This window comes from Phaenicophaeus curvirostris, chromosome 10 (genome assembly GCF_032191515.1).
Source record: "Phaenicophaeus curvirostris isolate KB17595 chromosome 10, BPBGC_Pcur_1.0, whole genome shotgun sequence".
Taxonomy (NCBI): Eukaryota; Metazoa; Chordata; class Aves; order Cuculiformes; family Cuculidae; genus Phaenicophaeus; species Phaenicophaeus curvirostris.
The window spans coordinates 4,150,403-4,175,570 of NC_091401.1; the positions used below are offsets into that span (position 1 = coordinate 4,150,403).

At 44.4% G+C, this 25,168-nt stretch overlaps 1 protein-coding gene across 2 annotated transcripts in view; it reads right to left on the bottom strand.

Moving 5' to 3' along the window:
• DIS3L2 (DIS3 like 3'-5' exoribonuclease 2) overlaps window positions 1-25,168 on the bottom strand; it is a 196,152-nt gene that overhangs the window by 104,626 nt on the left and 66,358 nt on the right. For both annotated transcript variants that reach the window (XM_069864890.1, XM_069864891.1), the window contains exons 8-10: window positions 17,114-17,220; window positions 15,680-15,927; window positions 8,065-8,238 (exon numbers count right to left, since the gene is read on the bottom strand). In XM_069864890.1, the coding sequence (XP_069720991.1) occupies window positions 8,065-8,238; window positions 15,680-15,927; window positions 17,114-17,220 (529 nt within the window). The remainder of the gene's footprint in view (window positions 1-8,064; window positions 8,239-15,679; window positions 15,928-17,113; window positions 17,221-25,168) is intronic.

A 25,168-nucleotide genomic window follows, 5' to 3' on the forward strand; every position in this document is an offset into this window, starting at 1 on the left:
AGTCAAAGCATGCTTCAGACCACTCCATCAGAACGGAGCCATGAGGAAAATATTATTCTCTGTAACGACCAGCCCTGAAATACCACAGCAGGGATACACTGACTCGTCTACTGAAGAAGTTCTGGGTTTCTTCATCAACAGTATGAGACACAGAGACTTGGGTTGACACTAGGACTTGGATCCTTCATCTCCTATCTCCTCACGTGCTACGTGACCTGTAGTGAGAGAAGGGCACCAGTAAAGCACTGTGATATCAAGGAAAGTAGTAGTATTTGGCACGCTTAAACTAGGCCACTTAACATATATAAACATGAGAGGAGAGGGTACTTTCTTCTGCTCAAAAGCCCACCTTGTGGTCCACTGGAATTCAGTAAAAAACGGACACATTCTCAAATTGACTTAAGATTTTTATCCTCGTCTCCCTCTGTTATTCTCTCCGTAAAACAGGCAGGCAGGAACAAGACTGTATGTATAACAATGTAATCACATAAGTTATTACTGTTTTTCACAGCTAAACAGATTCTTAGTAAGCTTTGTTTTGATGGCCTACAAGATCAGAACACAATAACCCTGTCCAACTACACACCACTCATTCCGCTTGAAGCTTCACTTCCAACGACCACATCTGCCTTCCTGTAAGGAATAACAACAGTGAAGATGCCAGCGTGTCTGTGTACACCAGCCACTGGTAACAACAGCATCTGAGAGCAAAGACCATGCATCATTTTGTACAAAACAGTGTCACCACAACTGCCGTAGCCATAGTGTAGTAGAAAATGTTATGAAAACATAGAGGAAGACCCAAAGAAGCCAACCAAAAACAAGGAGCTGAATCACATCCCTCTGACAGCAGCACCATATTCATTCAGAGTTTCACTTACTCAGCTAATGGGTCAGGATGGAGCTAATGTGAGCTCTCCTCACTGATCCAAGAAGGGTACCATTCCACAGACTGCCTGGACAGCAGAAGTATCCAGAGCAGATACAGATATCATCATCATCTTCTGGAATCAATCCTCTTAGAGAGGGACTAGATCTGATATCCTTAGATAGCCCTGAGTAATCCTTCCTACACCTTGTATCTCCCTATGGAGAACATTAAATTAGTCTCAAAACAGCTCAGTAAAAGGGCAGAGATCATAATCTGGCCATGATTGTGTCTCCACTCCACGCCAAGATAACAGTCAGGTCTGTAGCAATGTTGCTTATACACTTGCTAAACAAGTCATTTCTCAGTTTCCATCAGAAACCAGAGCATTTTTACATATCCTATTATAGCCGAGTAAGTCTTGCTCTACATAACACCAGCTTTTTGTAGTGGAAAATCTCCAGGAAACAAGCTGTTTAATGATGTTTTATCTGACTTGCACTCATTTCTAACTAAAGTTGTCCACCTGCCTAGTAGAGGCATCTGTTTCAGAGGCTGATTGTTTTCCTCCAACACCCCTCGCACAGCTCAAGGCTGTCATTTTTACCACCACCTCTAATTTTATCAGCTGATAACCTCCTCAGGCACCTACAGCAAAGAGCATGCTGTCAAACCTTTACTATAAGCACTGATAATCCCCGTTACCACCTACAACACTCCCCAAGAAAGAAAGTAATGGAAGGCAGAACTGGAGTGCAGACACTGTCCCGCTGCCAACGCTTTCCAGTTACCAACAGTGCTACACAACTTCCCTCCACGGGGGACAGAGAGACACAGCAGAGCACCTCCACTCCTCCCCTTATCGACCCAAGGGAGGATGCTGCATTTCTGAATGAGCAGCCAAAATTACAATTTAGCCTTCAATAACCTGGATAGCTTCAGGTCAGTTGCAATTGAGATCACATGCTGAAACAGAAAGCTTCGTTGCATTAGAGCTCTTTGCCTGCAAAAAAGCAAATTCATTAACTCTGCCCTGCGAGAGAAGTGAGTGAGTCTTGTCTCCTGGCAGTGCAGTGGATCCTTACAGTCCCCTGTCTGATGGCCTCCAGGCCCTGTAGCCTCATGGAAAGAATGGACGATTATGCTGTAATTCAGAGGAACCTCAGCAGAGAAACGGGCTGATGGGAATCTCAAGAAGCTCTAAAGTAAAATGCAAAGTCCTGCACATAAGGAAGAATAACCTCATGCACCAGTACATGCTGGGGATCAACCAGCTGGACAGAAGCTTGGCAGAAAAGGACCTGGGATCCTGATGGACAAGCTGAATATGAACCAACAACGTGCTATTGTAGCACAGGAAAAGTGTTGCCAGCAGGTCAAGAGATGCAGTCCTTCAGTCCTTCTGCTCTAGTTGGCACTGGTGAGAGCACAGTTGGAGTTCTCTCTCCAGTTCTGGGCTCCCCAGCACCAGGCAGACATCAACATACGGGTGCAAGTTTGCTGAAGGGCCTCAATGATGGTGAAGGAATTGGCTGAGAGAGCTGGAACTGTTCAGCTTTGAGAAGAGAAGGCTCAGGCAAGGAGAGCTTATCAATGTGAAAACATACCTGATGGTAGCAAGTAAAGAAGACAGAGCTAGACTCCTCTCAGTAGTACCCAGCAACCAGACAAGAAGCAATGGACACGAAATACAGGAGGTTGCATTTAAAGGTAAAAATACCCACATTTCCACTGTAGGGGCAATTGAACCCCAGAATGTGTTCCTCAGGCAGTTGTGGCATCTCCATATTTGGAGATCTCCAAACCCCGAACTACCAACGCCCTGAGCAGCCTGCTTTCATTGACCCTGCTTTGAGCAAGGGTGATGGAATAGATGACCTCCAGAGGTGCCTTCCAACCTCAACCATTTGGTGATTCTCAGGAGTTATGAGCTGCTCAGTTGAAGTCAGTCCGTTTCTGCTTCTCAGACAACATCCATCTTGTAGATATTTCAGAGTTTCTTGCCACAGCACCCTTTCTCTGCTCAGTATTTTTAGCTCATTGTTTTGTATTTTGCCAGCTGAGAAACTGCAGTTTGTAATTTTACCTTCAGCTTCATATTTCTTCTTAAAAGTGAATACAATGTCCTGTTTATAATAATAAAATCACTAGTTGGCAGGATGACATCAAATGGAAAAAGAGAAAGCAACTGGAAAATCTAGAGCAAGCAATTTTGAGTGCCAAGTTTCACATTTGTAATAGTCCAGCGGAGGTCAACAGGCTCACTTATTATTAGGCAAATGGTAAAGAAATAGATATCTGAAAGTTCTTCCATGTTAGACTATATAAACCATCTCTACTTGAACAGGCTCTAGCGCTTTCCAAAAGAGTGATGTTATACATTTTCCACAGTAACACCAACAATGGGAGACAAGCAAAAGGCAGAACTGCTTTGCAAAGAACGGCCTTTCTTCTCTCTCCAATATTTAGGTTTTTGTTTCCCACTATGATCGGACTTTCCTGGCTTTAGTTTCTTGTCCCAGTTAAGCAGTAAAGGAAACAAAAAGATATGAATGAAATTAGAAACATTTGGAACGAGTCTTAGAAATAAATTTTGGGTTTCTTAGATTCCTGGCTACACCTCTTCAAATGACCTCTTCCTCCAGCCCCCGTCTCCTGCACACTCCTCTGAAATTTGCATTTCCTCCTTAGCCCTGATCCCTCTCCTGTTCAGGGCTATATTTTGTCCCACACTATTGAAACACTAAGTGCAAATCAAAGCAAACAAGGAAACAAAAATTACCTGTTGAAACACTGGAAAAGACCTGAAAACGTTTGAAACTTTGCACCCATGAAGATTTGTCTCTATGACACTAATCCTCCAATGTTTCTCTAAAAGCAGAAACCAAACACTTCTCAAACTTCTAACAAGAAAATACCAATACCAGTCAACCCAAATCACAAAATGAGAATGCTATCTGTAGCATCACATTTAAACTCTCTGGAAGGGCAGTTTCCTCAACTGCACTACTGTGATATTTTATGAAGCTTCGTGCTCTCTATAAAATACAACTGCAGTATGAAATGCCAATACCCAACACTTGCCTAGTGCTTTTCATTAGAAGTTTTTGGTGCTCTTTACAAACAAGTAATCTAGGAGCACCCATGAAAGACTTGCCTAATTTTACAAACAGATAAACCCATGCAATTAAAAAGCAGATGCCCATGGCAAACCTGTGCACTAGTAGCAGGGCAGAAATTTAAATCAGCTAAAAGATTTCAAAGCCATCCATGAGGTTTGGATCTTTTCTGTCTTAAGCAATATTAAAATATTATGTAAACTTTTCTTTGTGAGCCATTACTGGAGAACCGAGGGAAAAAAGATCTCTTGGAAGGAATTCCGCACAGGCTATGTAGGTGAGATCACAGTTGCTATCCAAACAGACCATGCATGGCAAGAGCAGGCTTCCTGTAAAACTGAAAGACTTGCAGGAAGATCAAGGAACACATTTACAAGATGGCATGGACAAAATATCCTTCCCTCCTCTTGCCTCAGCAGCTTGGTGAAACACATTGTCTCACTTTCTTCTAAAACCACACTCACAAATACTTCCAGTACAGAGCCTGCACCTCCACGCTGTGTACCCTGACTCACAAACAGACCTGACCACACTCAGGATACTGGTTAGCAGAACACAAGCTACCTTTTGAAGAGGAAAGAGTCACTTCCCATGATGAAAGTGAACAAGGAAAAGTTATCTCAGGAAGAGGAAAACATCTGAAAACCCAAGACTTTGCGCAGGTCTCGGTTCCAAATCCCAAAAGCTTAATGCATGACGTTACATAATTTACAGCACTGCATTACAGAACTGGAGAGGATTTACTAGGGATTAAAGTACTTTAAGCCAAACTCTAATATGGGTTTACTCTAGTCAAGTGGGCAATGTGTAAACTGAATTAGGATTAGCTGTTTAGAAGTGTTAACATGGCTGTTTCAGGAGAAAAGATGAGTCTTTATTTCACTGTAATTTATCTTGTATTGTACTCTGAGTACTATGCAGTAAACTGGGGAGCCTGACAGTTCAACGTGCACAAAGTACAGCAAAGATGGGCACCCACCAAGCCAGGTGCTGCTAAGCACGGCATGAGCTCCCCTGGAAAACAAGGCACAACTGCCATGTGCATCCAGACTAGATATCCAGGTTCAGGTGCCTTCCTCTGGATGCCAGCCTGGGCCAGGGCATACTGGCTCTCTGAGTGACACTGCAGACCACAACACACTAATTGCTGAAAATACAGAAGCTAATAATTAACACCAAGTTAAAGCCAAACTACCTTGGGACTTGTCAAGAACAGTCTCTCAAAGTCTGATGGGCGAGACCAGAAGAGATAGCAGCCAGGTCACCAGCTGCAGTACTCCACTCAGCTATGATTCACCCTACTAACAAAACTCATCTTTTTCTGAGTGGCAAGGTTTTGGTAGCAGGGTGGCTTCTGTGAGAAACTGCTGGAAGCTTCCCCTGTGTCCAACAGAGTCAGTGCCAGACGGCTCTAAAATGGACCTGCCACCAAGGGTGAGCCCATCAGTGATGGTGGCAGCGCTTCTGGAATAACATATTTAAGTGCGGGGGGAAGCCCTTCACAACAGCAATTGCAGCCACAAGGAAGGAGTGAGAATATGTGAGAGAAACAGCTCTGCAGACACCAAAGTCAGTGAAGGAGGAGGGGGACAAGGCACTGCAGACACCAGAGCAGAGATTACCCTGTGGTCCATGGTGAGGCAGGCTGTGCCCCTGCAACCCATGGAAGTCCACAGGGCAACAGATATCCACCTGCAGCCCGTGGAGGACCTCACGCTGGAGCAGGTGGATGCATCCAGAAGAGGCTGTGATCCTGTGGGAAGCCTGCACTGGAGGAAGCTCCTGGCAGGATCTGTTGAGAGAGAAGCCCCATTCTGGACAGGTCTGCCAGCCTTGTGGCCCCACAGGAGATCCATACTGCAACAGTCTGTTCCAGAAGGACTGCAGCCCAGCGGAAGCACTCACAGAGAAGTTTATTGAGAACTGTCTCCCGTGGAAAGGACACCACACTGGAGCAGTAGAAGAACGTGAGGAGTCCTCCCCCTGAGGAGGAAGGAGCGGCAGAGACAACATGTAATGAACTGACCACAACCTCCATTTCCCTTTCCCCTGTGCCGCTGATGGGGAGGAGGCAGAGGATCTGGGAGTAAAGCTAAGCCTGGGGAGAAGGGAGGGGTGGAGCGAAGATGTTTTAAGATTTGGTTCATTATACTAGTCTGATTTCACAGGTAACAGATGAAACTAATTTTCACAAGTCAAGTCTGTTTTGCCCATGACGGTAACAAGTAACCTTCCTGTCTGCATCTCAGCCTACAAACTTTTGTCCAGCTGAGGAGGGGAGTGAGAGCAGCTTTGGTGGGCACCTGGCATGCAGCCAGGGTCAATCCATCACAGCAGACAAACCCCTCCCTTTGAGGAAACAAAAAGACTCATCTGTATTTTACTTTCCATAACTAGAAGTCTCATGCTATCTCCGTATGTGTTTAGCCCACAGACTAGTTAGTCAGCGGTGTGGCAGTTGACATTAAAAGGATTAGTAAATAAAGCTCAAATAATTGTCTTAAAAACCTTGACTGTTAAATGTTTATATTTGAGAGGATCAAAAGGAAATCTACTTTGTAGTGCGCACTGTGGTCGGGAAGGGGCAGAGAGGGATTTAAACGGCTTAACTGCAAAACTGTTATCACCTTGATAAGTCCCAGTGCAACAATTCAGCAATAAAAGTAAGAAACGCACTTGGAATTTGTTTCCAAAACCGATTGTCTGATTGGAGACAAGTCAAGCTCTTTATTTGCTTGAAAGAACTCGGTCAGAAAAAAAAGAGAATGCTACAGAAACGTAGTCAAGAATATAAAATCAAGCACTTTCCAGTGACTTCTGAACTGCAGCTTTCAGTGGGGCTTTTTTAAGCCAATTGAAGGCTCCAGTCTCGGTTTGGTATTTGAGTGCTGCCACTAGTCTATCAGGAGTGACATTCTCTCCTGAATTATTCCACTGTATGACAACTGAAATCCAGCAAAGCTTACGCAGTGAGAAGGTCACAGGCTACAGTGCAGGATTAAGTCCAAAGTAACATCTGGAGTCCATGTACAGATACAAATGACTGCAGTGTATCAGCTTACATACTCAAATTGGTAACGTCTATGCCAATAATAAAGTAAGAGGGAGAGGAGCTTGCTATGTACATGCAGGTGCTTGTACCAGCACAGCACCTGAGGAATTGGGCTCATGGGGCTGTTTCACCTCAGCAATATGCAAGAAAGCAACGAATTTGCCAAGTGAGACAGGATGCTCCAGCATAAGCAAGGATGCAGGTGGAACACAGTGTGTCACCTTAGTAATTTATTGGTTGTATTTCTTGCACCTTCCTTTATTGCAAAGTGAGGTTCTAAACAAATTTCTGTTGTCTTTAAATCTTCTCTAGCAAAGACATCTCTGAAATCTGGCACTTGGAAGTGCAGCAAATCCACTAGTTTTGAGCAGACCAGCAACATCAGAGCATTCACCACCCAACAAACCACGTAGATCCCAAAAGCTAGTGGGAGCATCACTACGTTACAGGGGTGGGTAATGTGAGGCAGGTGGACAGCAGAAAGTTGCCAGGCTACTGGGAAGGGCTGCCTTTGCTAGCTGCTAACCTTGTCAAGAGCTGTCATAAACTTGACACAACACCAACTCTTCAGAAGAGAAAAAAATGTTGAGACTAGACAGGAAAATGCAGGACAGTCTCTACCTGCGCTTAAGTTTCAAAGTAACAATGTCCAAGAGCATTTGATCTGCCAGGCAGTCAGAAATCTCTGCTATAAAACTACCACTAAAATACGTAATATATTCCAGACAAAAACATAAAGCTTTTAGATTAGTTGCCAAACACCAAATTTTTAGTTTTCAATAGCTCTTTTGAGAAAAAGTCTCATTGCCTCACAAAATATTTCTCCAAATAACAGATCTCTTAGGTTTGTAGGTACTTTCAAAAGCAGTTTCTTTCCCTGCTAGCACAGGTAACACATAATATGGTGCACGTAACAAAGTCAAGTGCCTTATCAAAGTGTGATGAAAGCAAAGCAAAGCAAAACAAAACACAACATCTCTGCGCCAACCCGAGAAGGAGTGTCAGACCATGCTTTTTGTCATTACCTTAAATCTCTTCTTCTGGCCAGCTCTCCCGATGGAATAACCCAGGGCAGGCTCTGGGGAAGACATTCCAGGGCTTCAGGGGAAAAGTCAGAAAAATCCACACCATACTCCATCAGGATCCCTTCCGTTTCCGGCTCAATCTCCCCAGCCTGCCCAAGACTTTTGGCCAACTGCCTACAGAAAGAAAGAAAGGGATGGTTTTTTTAAAGTGTATAATACAATTACTACTGTCATGTTGTTACTGTCCCTGCAGAGAGGTTGCTGAGCTCTCAGACATATTCTTTACCCCATTCACTTCTTCCTGAGTTTTGGCAGAGGACCTAGTAGGAATTCAGACCATATCATGACTTATGTCTGCTGGAGATGCAAAACACCAGCCAGACAGTACCCTGGGCTGTTTCGTGCATCACATTTTAAAGAGACGTTTTATATTGTTGGGTTTTTGCAGAGATGAGAAAGCATCAAATTTTACAAAAAAACACATGCAACAGGGATAACAAAAGCACAGCCCTCCACACACAGGCAGCTCTAGCTTTACACATGGCTGGTTCCCTCTGAGATCCTCCTTCCTCTCCTTACCACTGAAGAAGGTGAATCATCCCTTATACCTGAGATAGAGAACATTCTCACCAGATCCCAGACAGCTCTGCAGAAGACAGCTCCCAGGGAGCTTAGCACACTGCTCTCCATCCCAAAGGATACGCATCTCTGCCTGAGCAAACTGATGTTCTATGAAGACAGAGACGTGAGGAACTCTTACTGACTTCCTTACAGGAGTTGCCCGCACAGATATACCCACAGATTATCTTTCCAACCATTTTCCAGGCCCTTTCAAGGACTTAAATGCTCCCAGTAGTCTGTCTATCCTTTCCTAGCTAAGTAGAAGCCTCTAAACCAGGCATCAACTGGAGAGGACCCAGCTATCTCAAAGCAAGCCATAGACAGGGGAAACTGTCCCCCACATGCTAATAGTCTTTGATGAAGTATTCCGCTCGCGTGTGCATGAGGCTGCTGCTCTATTATGCTCAGAGAAAGTTTCCATCTGCTCCAGTGCAAACCCCAGCACACATTTGTCCGAGACCTCTGCTGTCAAACCAGTGCTCAGCTCTGGACACAGCACCCAAACTGGGATTCCAAAGGAGTGGGACATGTGTTCCCACCCTGCCTGGTTACAAACAGTGCATGAAAAGCGATGTCGCATGGTGGCTTCCCTTGCCTCCTTTCTCAGTCCCAGATGTTCTGCAGTACATAGGGGTAAATTCAGGTTTTTTTTAAAGCACTGTCATTAGGGTGAATGGGACATTACAGCCAACAGAGATAATGTTCCTGACCCAAGAAAATTACAACTGAAATTAAGGCGAATCCATCAAAATATGACACAAAAGAGAGGGGTAATAACACGGTACAAAAACAGCCACTCTAATAAGCGTTTTTCCACTGCATAAAATACACAATCATTATATTGATCCTTCTGCTTTAATTTCAATGAGTGAGAACAGGCACTAATTACTTTCCTAAATTGGGGCCAAAATAGTGCACTTGTCATTTAGACAAGCGCGATGCTCTCAGGGCTTCAAATGTGCCATAAACCCACAGAACAAACCCCATCCGCGTGGCGCAAGCAAGTCTATCTTCTTTATGGGAGCAAAGTTATCTCTCCTCACAACGGGAAGGGCTGCGTAATAAACTTGTCACATCATGTAATATGCTGGAAAGGATTGTGGGCTTCGTGGCGTGGTACGTTTTAGAGTTCACATTGCCTAGCTTTAAAATAAAAATGAAAACCAGGATAAAAGATATTTCCCTTCATTGTTTCAATTTTATGTACAAACTGTATGGCAGAAATATGTGCACGTTTGGCACTGAAGCGGAGTTTTCTGTTCCTGCAGCTTGGTCCCAGTCTGATCCTTATTTTAATGTAAATAAACGAGGCATCAGTTTTATCTCTCTCTCTCTCAGCAGTAACAATAAACCAGAGAAATCACCACTTCATTTCCAATGTCTGTTGCAGAGCTGGGAGTCTGAGCAAGGATGGGCCCATGTGCCTGCAGGCCTGCCAGCACCACCAAGGATGCATCAATAAAAAAAGAGGAAAAGAGAGGGCACGTCACCCTATCAAAATTAAATGGCAAGGGCTTGAGTCTCAAGAAGTGTCCCTTCTCTTGGAAGGGCAGAGCTGGGGCCTCAAGCTCCACCAGGGGAGGTTCAGGCTGGACATCAGGAAAAAATTCTTCACAGAAAGGGTCATTGGGCACTGGCAGAGGCTGCCCAGGGAGGGGGTTGAGTCACCTTCCCTGGAGGGGTTTAAGGCACGGGTGGACGAGGTGCTGAGGGACATGGGTTAGTGATTGATGGGAATGGTTGGACTCGATGATCCGGTGGGTCTCTTCCAACCTGGTTATTCTGATTCTATGATCAGGAGGGCAGCTGGACGTCTGCAGGACAAGTCATGGAAAGCACCTCTGAATGCCAGCATGCTTTTCGGCTCAGTCTTGAAACCCATGTTCTCTTGATCCGTTTACTGAAATTAGATTATGAACCATAAGGGGTTTACTCAGAGGTTTGATATAGGACTAATATTTTTTTTAATAGTAATTAACATTTGATTTACAGCGTTCCAGGGAACATTTCCCAAGTACCTTGAAATAAAAAGTGTACGACTGACTTTAATTGGGGCCATGCTACAGTCATGCAGACACGATGACTTGCATCAGAGCAAAATCTGACAGGACAGCATGTGATCAAAGGTAACGCATATAGGATCACCAATGGCCCTGGAGTAACACCCAGGCTGTAAAACCACTCATGGGGTTCCACAGCCACCAAGGGTAGCAAGAATAGTTCAAGAGGCTTATAAACAACAACAGGCACAGGGCCCAGCGGCAGTCAGACGTTCTCTCCCAGGGAGTCACGGTGTCTATGACACCCCGGCTTGCGTGTGTCGCCTTTTAAAAAAAATGTTAAAAGGTAAAAAAAAAAAAATAATGGTCACAGACGTAAACATTTCTTTCCTGTGACGTTGATGGGGGAGCATTAAAGCACCTTGGAGGGTTCCTTGAATACCCTTGGACTGATGTCAGAGACAGTGGCAGCGTGCACTGATGGGAACACGCTGAGGTCGGGGACTTGGGCAGCGTGCAGCACAGGGTATTCCTCCAGGACAGCCGTATCTGCAAGATCACTGAACTGCACTGAGCTGTAGATTCACCGGAGCTTGACCTCTCATGCGTGTGCCTAGGGCAGAGCCACACTCACGCTGCCATCTTCACCTTCACGGTGACACTGATTGCTGCCATTGCTACAAACATTCAAGCCCTCTCCACTCCCCAGACTCAGATGAAACCAGTCAATGTGCTCAAAGGCTACATGATAAGAACTCTCCAAAAAGACAAAGCATAATTACATAAGGCTTGTTTCCTTTGGAAAGCTGGGCAGGCTCCCAAACGGGAGCAAGTAACTTCCACGGGAACTTAACAACCTTACTCAGTCTCTCCTGGAGCAAACTTCTCCAGAATCATCCTACGTGGAGGGTTTCTTTCAGCAGCTGGAGAACATCTTACACATCGATAATCCATCACTCCTAGGTTAAGCTTGTATAGGAGAAGGGGGACAGCAAGGAAGGTCACCTGACTGCTCCCATCACCCAGGGCCCAGAACTTGCAGGGAGAGCTGCACAGGCTTGACAAAGCCCAAAGGTCCCAGAGGAGATGGCAATGTGTATGCAGGGCTAAGCATTACAGAGACACAGAGCTGTGTCACAGGAACATCCAGCACCCAAGAGCGCAGTTCGGCTCCACTCCACACCATGAAGCTCCTTCTCTTCAGCTGCTGGGCTATCGGAGTGCAGGTGGGGCCATCCCATAGAATCATAGAATCATCAGGTTGGAAAAGACCCACCAGATCATCGAGTCCAACCATTCCCATCAATCACTAAACCATGTCCCTCAGCACCTCATCCACCAGTGCCTTAAACCCCTCCAGGGAAGGTGACTCAACCCACTCCCTGGGCAGCCTCTGCCAGTGCCCAATGACCCTTTCTGTGAAAATTTTTTTCCTAATGTCCAGCCTGAACCTCCCCTGGTGGAGCTTGAGGCCATTCCCCCTTGTCCTGTCCCCTGTCCCTTGGGAGAAGAGGCCAGCTCCCTCCTCTCCACAACCTCCTTTCAGGTAGTTGGAGAGAGCAATGAGGTCTCCCCTCAGCCTCCTCTTCTCCAGGCTAAACACCCCCAGCTCTCTCAGCCGTTCCTCTTGTTCTCCAGCCCCTTCACCAGCTTCATTGCTCTTCTCTGGACTCGCTCCAGAGCCTCAACATCCTTCTTGTGGTGAGGGGCCCAGAACTGAACACAGGATTCAAGGAGCGGTCTCACCAGTGCCAAGTACAGAGGGAGAAGAACCTCCCTGGAAAGCAGCTTTCCTGAGAGACAGTCTCACCTGCAAGAAGGTGTTTTTCCAACAGAGCACACTGCCTAGGGATCAGACCTTTCCTGAAGCCTTACAGTGACCTGCCCAAGGTATCCAGTCATTTCTCCTCATATCAAATACTTCATGAATTAAAAAAAAAAACAAAACAAAAAAAAAATCAAACCAGAATAAAATGCCAGAGATGAATGGAATTCAAGCCACTTGGACGGCTTTGGAAAGTGCGTCAAGTGAAAGAACATCCTGCAATGTTTCATTTTATTGCAAATGCTCTGATGAATCTTGTCACCTTGACAGACCAGTATCTAAGGCCCTGAGCTAGAACAGCCCCAAGTGGCACAAAGGGAGTCAGTGATTCAGCATTTTACTATTACATTATTTTTTTTTAAGCAGTCTCATCCATCATTATACGTGGGGGCAAAAAAAAAAAAGACTCCACCTCTAACCATCTCTGAAATTGCAGAGACGTCTGGACTAATTCTCCAGACAGCCTTAGATTCCAACACCAAAACAGGTCCTCAGAAAATAACTATATGGCGTTACTTCTTTATCTGGAAAAGGAGAATCTTTCGGAGCTATTTTACTTTACCTGCTACCTGACACAGGTACAGTTAAATGGCATTTCACTGCCACCATAGAGTCGCTTCTCATACAGGAGAGAGCACAACAGCACATACACAAGGTACCACCAGCAGGACATGGAGACATTAGTTCCTCCCTGCCCTTTCCAGCATAGCCAGGGTGACAGGGTGGCCTTCAGAGGGGACCGTGTCTCACTGGTGACCACCAGGTGGCAATCACGACACAGAAACACTGCCCCCCTCCCCACGGAGACCTCCAGGGACTGTCAGGTTGTCCCTGTGCAGGTGACCACCCTAGGTGGTCACTGTCACCACCAAATTCCTGCCTAGGGCATCCCACCGCTCCAGCGACACGTGGTCACCGTAAAAGCCAGAATGTGCTGTGAACTGTGGTTGGAAACCTGGCACTGAACTTCCCAAGGGAAAAGAAAAGCTGAGGAAGATGCATGACTAGCCTGGGGGAGTTCAGCTGCAGGATGGAGAGTGCCTGGAAACACCAAAGGCATCCAGGGAAATGAATGCCAAGAACAGACGGAGCTCCTCTTGTCACACCTCCAACAGACTTAGACGGTGCAGAGTGATGACCAACAGGCTCTTCGGTCCAGACACCTTCAAAATGATGGTGGTGCTGCCAAAGCGGTATCATGAAGTCTGTGGGCAGCACTAAAGGATGCACCGGAAATTTCAAATACAAGCATGCAACTAGCTCTGGATCACCTGCCCGTCTCTCCTTCAGACGGGCCATACCTACTAACATGGCTTATAAACAAACTGTAAACGAGCCCAAAAGCAGCAGGAACTTTTGGGACCTTCAAAAGGTTTCCTTTTCTTTCAGTGTTTAAACAAGCACGTATTTATAGTTAAAAGCAAAATGGGTCACCAGGGTTTTATACTCCCATCTCCACAAGGCACTTGAAATGCAATCCAGTCCCAGAGGAAACAGCTATGTATAAAGACAATCGTGTACGTCTTGTTTCCTGACAACACCAGTTACATCTTGGAAACTACCGAAACAGCCAGATGAAGGTATACAATGCTATCAGAAGCATAAAGAAATATGCATTAGACAATGAAAAAAGGCACTAGCCCGTCCTCCTAATTTCCTCCCTTTCTGCTGTGAAGGGGTGTTGTTCAAAAGAAGCCAAGCAGTACAATCACCCTCCAGTCTTTTCTCTGTTGGAGGCAAAGAAGTCAAAGAAAATCTCTGCCAATAAGAAATTTAGTCATAGTGAAGTTCACAGCACAGCCAGCCCCTAGTTAAGTGGGCCTCCAAGGGAGGCCGCTCCAGTTCACGCACTGCAGTTTAGCTAGGAAATACTGAGTGACTTAACAGCTCATGTGGCTCTCAAGGAGTACACGTGAAACTTGCTTTTACTGGGCACACAAATCAGCCACAAGTGATAATGAACTCAAACTCAGGGCAACAGGGACTTCAGTTTAGTTTACTTTTAGTTCTAGGGCTGATAGTTCTGTGCCAACACACTTACTTTAAAGAAAAAGTCTTACTTAAGTTTTAAGTTTTACCAGGAGTTTGAGCTGAGGACTCAAAAATCCATCGTACTGATACTGTAGGTCAGTTGTGCTACCCCATCAGAACACCTCTGCAAGGGGCAGAGAAAAGTGGCTTTACATCCAACTCCCATTACCACACATGCTGTAGTTTACATCCAGATCTCCATCATCTGCAAAATTTGACTACAGCATTGCCATAGGTCAGTTACCTACTCTGGATCACCAACTGAAAAAGGAGTATTCAGTTTTTCCCCAAGATAACTGAATAGATTTATCAATGCCCATCATTTCTTATTGAGACCCACTCAATAGGAAACAGCATGGCCACTCCAGGTGGGAGCTTGGCACACAGTGACCGTTCCCAAGAAAAGAATGAAAATGCTGAAAACAACAGGACCTTCCTCATGGAGAGGCAAAATAAGCTTTCAGTTTGGATCCAGCCCAGGTCATTTGTGTAACCCGAGCCTAAAATCTTCTTTATCACAGTGCTTGCAGCTTGAACTGGACAACGATGGCTTTACAATGCCTCCTAAAACAGAATGCAACACCCTTCTCATCTGCTTCAGGAATGAATGAATCTTGCCTTGATTTCTAGCATACTTCCTTGAAGCAATGCAAATTTAAAACTCTGGCTTCTTTTGGCTTTTTATCAGTAAAGATTTAAAAAACCAAAGATGAGCCTCGCGTCTACTGATCTTCCTCTGGCAGAAATGAAATGCCTACACACTGTGTACTTACCTAAAAGGAAAGAGGATCAAAAGAGGCCAGCACCCCAAAGTGCTTGCGCTGGTCACACTAAGTACTTGTGCATGTTCCCTCTAGACTTCAAGCCCTTCTGAGCAAATATCATACGTTCTTTAATGCTGTGTTGTGCCAGCACACTGAAGCAAGCACTGAAAGAAACTAGCAATATGTAGCCATGAGATTAACCAGCAGTGAGCTATCCTTAGCCTCCCCACAGTCTACCCATCAAATACCAGAAGGCTACAAGACAAGTATCTTGTTAATAGATTCCTGTCTCTATTGCATGTATCAAACTAAGTGAAACCAAGAACTCTGACTAGAAATCTCAGTCATTTATACTTCTAAAGGCAGCCACATACCCTGTTGCAAAGTTGCTGTCTTCTTTCCAGTCCACTATGCGACAGATGAAGAGTGTATTTGAATAATCCTCTGGCCTGGTCACAAAGTCTGGAGGGCAATCAGCCAGGGACACGTAGGCCCTGGGCACTCTGTGGTCCACAGGTGAGAACATGGCACACCTCCTGAAGAGTTCACTGTTCTTGTCTGCCAGAAGCTTGATGAAGCCTGTAGCTGCTCGGGAATGCTTTTTTTCCAAAATATAGACCACCTGGAAGAGGCAAAGGTTTCTACAGTTAATACCTTCAGAGAAACCTATTTTCTTTAACAGAATAGGGATACACAGAGGCTTAGCAGAATATCTGGAAAAATCACAAGACCTATATCATGTTTTCCCTCCGTGTGTGTGTGTGTGTGTGCATTTTTTAACTGAGGACCTATTTACAATGCATTTTCCTTGCCATCTTGCTCATGGCTATGGAAGAGCTAAGTGCCTTCCAAGTGCTAGCTCTCTACAGCAATTTTCTTGATTACAGAACAAAACCAGACAAGAAGCAGATGCTTCCAAATGTAGGGAATTAGCCACAACATACAAGCAACTCCTGTAAAATCTTTCATTTGTATCCTCAGCCCCCGATTTCGACATTCAGCACAGAACAGACCAGTCCAAAAACGGTGCCGCTGGCGGATCCAACACTAACCACAGGAAAGGATGTGCTGTGGGGAACTTGGCAGTTCTCTCCTTCTCTCTGTGCTTTCTGAAGTTAGGGGTTATTTTACCTTTATACAAGATGGCTTTGAAAAGAATAATAAATTACAATATCACTGAATAATTGTTCCAGAGAGGTGTTCATCCAGGCTATATTTTTGTAGACCATAATAAATCACTGGATAACAGAAATATTAGAGCCAATTTCCTAAGCATATACAGAACAGTCCTTCCAGAAGGTTTCAGTAGCTGCACCTCTGTGCGATTCTGAGTGCTCGAATTGCCATGCTGGATGAGACCAGAGGGCAGCCCAGCCCAGAAGAGGGACCAAAATCAGAGGCTGCAAGAGAATGCACAAGACATGGAGAGACCTGACCCAGCAGACCTTTTCTGGTCTCTTAACATTCAGAGACTGACTCAGATCTTGAACCAACAGCACTAGTGGCTTTTCCAAAGTCTGTAAGAATTAATTCTGACAACTTTGGATATCCTGACACTCATATTAGTATCCAGTCTTTTTCCTGAACCTCGCTAAGTAATTCTGTGTAACAAACAAAGGGAATTTAAACTAGGATAATTGGTAAAAATAACAAGACACTTGATTTTTATCAGATTGGACAATTGCTCTTTTTGAAATGGGGAATGAGATTGAAAGAACAACAGATGGAGACTACAGGAAGGCCAGGGCTCGTCTCCTTCAGCCTTTGGGAGCGCATACATGCTCACTTGTCATTCTCCACAGAGTTACCTTGGCTGTCCTTTGAAGACAGTTATCTGGGAGGAGCCTGGGATCATTCACCTTGGGTCCATCATCTTGCTTTGTTCGGTGCACATCTCCAATCCCAACAGTCTTTCCTGCATCAAACAAATAAAACAGTTACTGTAGGACATCTCTGTGACAAATCTGTGTTGGGCTTTTGCTGTAAACTACAATACAAGGTGCATGTAGTAAACTTATTAGAAAAGAAGATCTCTCAAGTGTTAGAATAGCCAAGCATGAAGCAACTATTTCTCCAGACTACCACAGAGAGCAGATATGTGTTCACTTGCCATGCAGATCTGCTGAAGAACAATAAAAATCAAAATAAATTCCAATTTGACACGTAGAACCATACCAGCCATAATAAACAAAACAGTGGAAAACACATTCTGTGTATTAAATACTAAGAACTACATGAATTTCCTGGTATTTCTTAGCTGAAGTCATTAACATTATATAAGTAGTCCTTTAAGTACATGCATTCATTTAATATTTTATTTCTTTTAAAAACGTTATGCAAGCTTACAAATCGCATGTTTATCTCTGAAACTGAAACCAGATCTACTAAGCTGACCCTCTTCAGCCGTGAACCAGGATTACGAAAATGTTTTAAGAAAGTAATTGCTATGTGTGACAAACAGCTCACACTCCTTAACATTTCTCAACCAGATATTGAGAAGATCTAAATAAGGTATCAAGGGATTTCTATTTTGCAGTTTTCAAGTATCTAAGTTTGGAACACTGAATGCATCTACTGTTTACAAACACCCAAAGTGATCTTTGCCATGGAGAAGGCTGCGACCAGTCCATTCTTAAGCCGTATCCCTGTTGAGAGCCTGCAGTTACTGCTCTGACAGCATTTTTTTGGATGGAAACATCCACATGCCCTTCTCTGGAGGGCTCGTGGAAGGTGGCTGCCTTTTTCCACTACTATGGCAATCACATCAATCTCAAGCACGTGCGCAGAAATCAGGCCCTGAGCGTTCAAAAGAAATTTTGCTTTCTTCAAGAAAGACCGTGGCACTGAGTGTAACTTTCAATGGGCATAGCTGTCACTTTTTCCCTTAGAAGACAGAGATAAAGCAACATTTCACCAAAGACTGTGCTCCAGCAGGCCAACGGTGCTCACGCGCACCAGAAAGCTTCCAGGAGAACAGCAGTGACACACAGCCCCTGGCCCCCTGGTGACACCCGTCTGTCCCGCAGGGATCCTTGATGGAGGCTGCATGGTGACATGATGGATGGAACGGGGTCGGGCTGTGAGAAGGGAGGCTGCAGCCGCCAGCAGCACCGAGCAGCGCCAGGGCGCTGGGGGATGGCGCTCAGGGGGAGCCGGGGTGGCAACGGGGAGCAGCAGCGTTCCCTGAGGGGAATGGCTGAGCAGCACTGTCAGGAGGGCACATTCACAGATGGTCCTGGCACCACCAGCAGCCTGGGCTGCCTTCAGGCAACGCTACCCCAGCAGTCGTCTGACAATGACAGCTACTGCTCTAATGACAAACTCCGGTTCTCATATGCCACTAATTATCCGCAGCTTTGCCTTCCGATACAAAGCTCTTCAGGCTTCACCTCTCCCAAAGATCATCTCTCAGAAGAATCTAAGAGACACTTATTTTACCTTTACCGATTTGCCAACAAGGCTGAGAGGAGAATAGACAGATATTCAGGGGTTTAAATAAAAAAAATCTACTTTCCTTAAAAAAGCAGCATAAGCAGCAGCAGCAAACTCTCTTTTACTCTACTAAAATGAACTCAGGTTTGCCACAACTGGGGTTACTAAGGGATAAAACCACCCAGAGTTTCATAGCGATGAACAAGCTGGGGAAAAAAATTGCTCAGACAGTTTAAAAAGTGAAGATACCTGAGTTACACACCTCATTTGCTTACCTCCTCTAAGATCTTTGCCAGCTAAAGGCCATACCAGGCAACCAGTTAGTAAAGAACAAAAGCAAGGAGCCGTTTTGTTTCCTTATAAACTTTGAAGTCATCAGTTAATAGTCATGGGTTTATCGTGTGCCAACCATAAAGGGTAGGACAAAGAACAGGACAATCTGAGACAAAGAAACCCTGGCAGGGACAGAGAGCAAGGGGAGGTTGGTAGCCTTCCAAAGGCTCAGGCACACCTGCCCAGGGCTTCGCTGGAGTGAACTCTCCTCCACTGAAAGACATAAACTGGTTGTAAGAGAAACCAGATCTGAATGTGTTTGGGGGAAAAAAAGATCTGCACTCGCTGTTTTCCCAGCACAGCACAATGATAGCACCGACTCAAGGCATAGCAGGCAAGAATCAGAAAGCACCAGGAGCCACACAAGAAGCATGCCCTTGTTAGCACTGCCTTCTTTCCACTTCTCCTTCCAGTTCCCATCTTTCCAAAAAGTTGCTTGCATTTTTTCACAGAAGCAGCTTTCCCTGTCAAAAAAAAAAAAGAGCCAGCAGTGGTGTCCTTGGGAGGCATCATGTACACGCATGCGAAAGGGCAGAAGCCCCAGGAGGAAGCGGTCATGGGGAGCACAGCAAACGAAAGACCATGACTTCCTTTGCCCAGGATGAAGAACATGCAGGGCTAGGGCATTTCACTGAAGCTGAGCTCCCTGAAACCCACTACAGGTACAAGAAAGTATCCTAATTCTTAATGTGGCACATGGTAGAACCTGTCTTTTCCCTTCTAAGCCAACATCAACCACGGGACTTTGGCTGGCTGGAGAGTGCCTTCTTCCTTAGGGGTCTCTCCAGTTTCAGCATCCAATTAAAAAATTCTGGGATTATCAGAGACTCTAGCAGACAGAGCCTGCAACATACAACTGTACCATCAACAGAAAGAAAGAAGCAAATTCCAGCAATCTACATATTCCTACTCATCTTTCATAATCAACTTCAGTATCTAAAAGGTCATCACATATATTTACTGAGGGGTAACGCTTGTGAAACTCCACCAGCTCCACCAGGGGAGGTTCAGGCTGGACATCAGAAAAAAAATTTTCACAGAAAGGGTCACTGGGCACTGGAACAGGCTGCCCAGGGAGGTGGTTGAGTCACCTTCCCTGGAGGGGTTTAAGGGACGGGTGGACAAGGTGCTGAGGGACATGGTTTAGTGCTTGATAGGAATGGTTGGACTCAATGATCGTGTGGGTCTTTTTCAACCTAGTGATTCTGTGAAACAATGGACAGGGAAGATGACACATGAGGAACTCTTAACTCCTGTAGACAAGAGGTATTAAATTCTCTATAGCTTGCAGCAGCCTCTTTTGAAGTCAAAACTCTGTCAGTGCTAGGGCTGCATCTAGTGTTTCAAGGTCTACAACAGCAGAGCCCCAGCGACGAGGGCTCCCCCTGTGACAACTCCCTCTGCTGAGAAAGGACAGCTACCTAAATCCAATGTCCATCTGACTCAGTTGTGAAATCTCTGCACAGAAACCTCGATCTCAACTGAAGTATCAAGATAGCAATACCACGACAGTCTGGTAGCCGAGTCCCCTAAACACACTTCTGACAGTCCTTGCCTTTTATTGCACATTCCCTCCAGGGAAACAAACCTGGTAGGTGGGCGGGCAGAGAGGAGATGTATTGGGAGCCCACCAGAGACTGGTTGTCTAGAAAACCTGAACTGGGAGACACAAACACCTCCCACAACAGGGCAGAGCCACAGAGGCAGTCCTAAAGGAGATTTAACTTGTGAGAGGAGCAGGATTTTGAGCAAGAAGAAACTCCTTGCATTATGCCAAACTAAAAATGAGTTATTCTGACCCCTTTACTGTAGTGGTTATCCAATGACCATTCAATATTTCCACCCTGGGCAAAGCCATGTTTGCTAAGAAAGATTTACTATGTTAGCTTGGGCAATAATTCATAAGCTTATCTTACAGTGAAAACACACTTCAGCAACTAGGATCCACTGAAACTGCATTATAATCTCAGTGTTTTCCTTTTAGTGATTATCTGACAAACCAAAACTGTAATAGTCTTACTTTAAAAAAAAATTAGGCGCTAGATACAAAAGGCAACTCAAATTAGTCATGTTATTACCAACAGAGTAGATCCAGGACGCTTGGAATTTGTCTCTCTCTGTAAGAGATCAGTTTAGGCAGCTTCAATGCACATTTATATTTGTCTGACAGGCACTCCTAGGTCAAATATTATTTTTTTAAAGCCCCCCAAATTTCCTTTTACAATTAAATTACCATGACATTAAAAGGTGGCCAAGGTGGACCAAAAGCCATCAGACTAGAATTCTGATTACTTGTGACAGATCCAAAATTATTTTCACTAGGTTTGCATCGGTCACCGTGGAAATTTGCAATGCTGTCCAAAAAGAATACAATTAAAGATGCAATATCCATTTGCAAATGAAAATATATCACAGTTTCAGATCTCAAAAACAACACACTGGAAAAAATATTTCTGTCCCTGGATGGAAAGAAACAAGTTTTAAAAAAAATAGTTCAATGTTCGCTACTTCAGCTAGAAAAAGAAAAGTCTACTTGAAAAGTTGTCCGGCTTACTCTACATGGGCATATCTAAGAAGTCCTTCTGAAGGCATTATTGATATCAAGCTTTTAGAAAACAAAACACTGCTCCTCAGCTCAGTGCCCAGATACCTGCACATCCACAAACCTTTCAGTAGCAAAGTCTACTACTTAGTAATGGAGTAACAATACTTAGTGCCTCTGATGTCTGCTTCAATAAGAAGTTCTTCAGCACATTATATTTTAGTACCAAATACATACAGAATGTGATGTAAAACAAATAGATTTATTATAAAGGATGTGCTTTTGGAAGTTCTGTCTGCATCAACATAAGAGACATGGAAATGAAAACTCCCTTCGATCAAAACACAACACGTTCCAATGCACGCACAGATTGGATTACACTATTCTGCCACAAACTTCATTTTTAGGAACAAACAAGAAAGAAACATGTTGCTGTTTAGAAGACAGTACAAGGGCTCTTCACGCTCTGTCACCAACATTTATTGGCATTGTTTTTTCCTCCAGAACACAAAACTGTTGGAAGGAATTAGTGGTTTCCACCATACTTGGTCCTCCCGACACCAAGTAAATAAAAATGTAATTTTTTGAGGATCAAAGCAAAGGGATCTAAGACACATCTGTGCCTAACTGGATGATTTCAGTTCCTACAAAGTTACTTCAGTACCTACAGAGGTAGAAGCTCTGGGCTTCTCCTGACCCACCTGGGCAGATTTCTCCCCCACAGAGTCCACAGTATAGAGGTGCAGGTTAACTCTATCTGAAGTCTCATCCAGCAGGATGAAGAACCTCTCTTCCCCACCCAAAAGGTAGGGAGAAAGGAAAGAAAGTGCCCTTTCACTTGGTACCAGGTACTATCCAAAACTGGAATTATTTTAAACAGGCTGTAAGTAGCTCACTTGGGAAAACATTATGCAAGCAGTTGTATTTTCTAAGTATTTACATCTCCACACACAGAGCTTTCCACCTGTGATGGAGGGAAGACAGGCAGTTCACTCTGATGAGATTGTTGAGCTTGAGAATTTAACATGTGCAGCCTGTCCAAAATCAGACTAACAGCTCCCACATGCAATGTAAGAGGGCTCTGCAGGTAAGAAGCAAAGCTGCTCCAAACCATGCAGCAATCCCCAGTTGTCTCACTGCAGATCTGTGTTTCTGATGAACAGGACTAACTTCCTTAGAGATGTTTATTTTGAATATTCATTTAAGCAGGCTCACCCTGCCACAGCTGTTCATGCCGAAACACCTGAACCTACACACCTGCGTGCCCAACAGCAAACTGAAGACAAGGACCAGGAGACTCAGATGATTAACAAGAAGATTTTTGAAGATGCACAAGCAGGAAGAGATCCTCAGAAAAGGAGAAGAAAGGCAGAACAACAGATGTGTACAAGAGAGAGAAGCATCTGCAATAACACAGAGCAAAGGCAATATGAAGATGTGAGTATAGCTGACTTCCTTACACATGCAATGCAGCCAAGCATAGAATTACTTATCTTTAGGCACCTCCATGAAGAAGGATGGAGGATATGGCAGAAAGAAAAGCCAGGAGTGTCACTTTTTTCCTTAGACCCTTCTAAGGCTGACCTACAACAAAGATTCACGATCTTTTTGGGATGCCACCATCCAGCCCAACAGATCAAATCGTAGCTGTCTCAGAAGCCACAACCACAGTACAGGTACTCAGGCCTCCCAGCCCTCTTTAATCCTTAAGAAGCTGCCAGCCAACAGGGGAGCTGGAAGCTTTATTGCAACAGAATTAAACCTCAAAAAATCAGGCGTTGTCATAGTCTACATAAATACAATTTTATTACATTAACAGCAAGTAAGATTAAAACGTTACCAAAATATTTCCATTGAGTATTTTGCCTATCTCCTTAATGTTCTTCCCTCCTGCATGTGCATTTCTTCCTAAAGTGTGTGTCCAATTTTACTCTTGCATGGAAAATATGTTAGCTGAATGAATCCTAATTTGATTCATCCTGGAAACCTTGCTGCTAACAATAACCGTACTCTAATATGTTTGTCTCCACACCCACCATTCAGTCTCAGTATCACACCCTCTCTCTTACTTGACCTAAACTTGTAACTCAAAGAAGAAATATGGGTGAATTCAGGAACACAGGGTAATATGCTGAACTTAACAGGAATTAGGTTATCTAATTGCATAAGTGATTTTTTTTTTCTTACTTAAGAAGTCATTTGAGGGTCAAGATAACTTACTAGGGAAGAACAGCATAAGAAGCTTTCCCAACATTAACTTCCATTGCAGGCTTCAGCTGTGGCACAAAAGAATAACCGGAGTTTATTCAGCCTGTAGCATTTAATCAATGCAACCATAAAGCCCAATTTGTTCAATAACAGTAGAACACTTTTCTTAAGTTGCTATACCGTTTATTCTTGAAGAATGGTCTCATTAATAAAAGTTATAGCAACAACCAAAAGACCTAGATCCAGAGACCTACAAACATGAACTTGGGATAAACTAATACAGAGCTGTCTCAAGCAGCTGAAACAGCTCCAGCTTCTCTGCTGGTTTTCAGGCTTCAGCAGAGTGAAACCAATCTGATTTTTGACAGTTCCACCTCAAGGATTTCTATTAAAAGCCGTGTAACTGAGAAGATTTCCTGGTGAGCTTTCACTCTGCTGTGGCCTAGAAACATTAAGAGCTATGCAGTGGAGATGATCCATCTCCAGAAAGCTGCAGGCTAGGAAAGAAGCACAAAGACTCCTTAAAAGCACTCAGAGCAAATGGGTACCCTCTGAAGAGCAGGGAGAAGAACATTTATTCCTTCCAGCAGCCAGTGGCGTCGGTGAGCTCCAAATTTGTCAGAGATTTCATGGCAGCTAAACTGAAAAAAGGGTGAACCTAAGCAAAGCAGAGGGACAGCATGTGGTCCAGATTCTCGTCACCATCATCCTTTCCCTAGCAGCCGTGGCTAAGGAGAGGAATAGCAGTATCTCCCTAAACTTTGCCTACGCCAATACAAGACACTAAGTGCAGAAGAACTGCAGGTACCAGAAGAAGACACAAAAGGCAGATGGGCACCTCGTCAAGCTTAAAAGAAGAGAGCACACAAAAGCACGAAAGAGGGCATGGAAGCGCATGAGAAGGTGCAGAAATGCAAAACAGAAATTAGACTCTAACTTATAAATAAATCTTTCTCCTTTGCTAGGAGGATCAAAAAAACCTTTCTAAGCACTGACTCCAGAGCATCATATTGAGAAAAGAAGGAGTTAATGCATTATCACACAACCACACTGGGAAGGTACCAAATGCCACCACTTCTGTTGAAACACTCAATTACAGCCTCTGGTCAGAAGTAGCGTGAACACTAAGCAGTTTCAGATGATAATTTCAGACCCTCCCAAGGCAATTAGAGACTGACAGTCACATTAGACCTGAAAAGAGACCAACAAGCCTCCACCTGGCCAACACGGAATAGACAGGCAGACAGAAGGAAGTTGTGCAGCTGCTCCAACCCAAATTTGGTTGACTATCTATTAAGCATCAGCTATTCCATTCAATTCATCTCGCAATTGTCCGAGCTATCAGCTT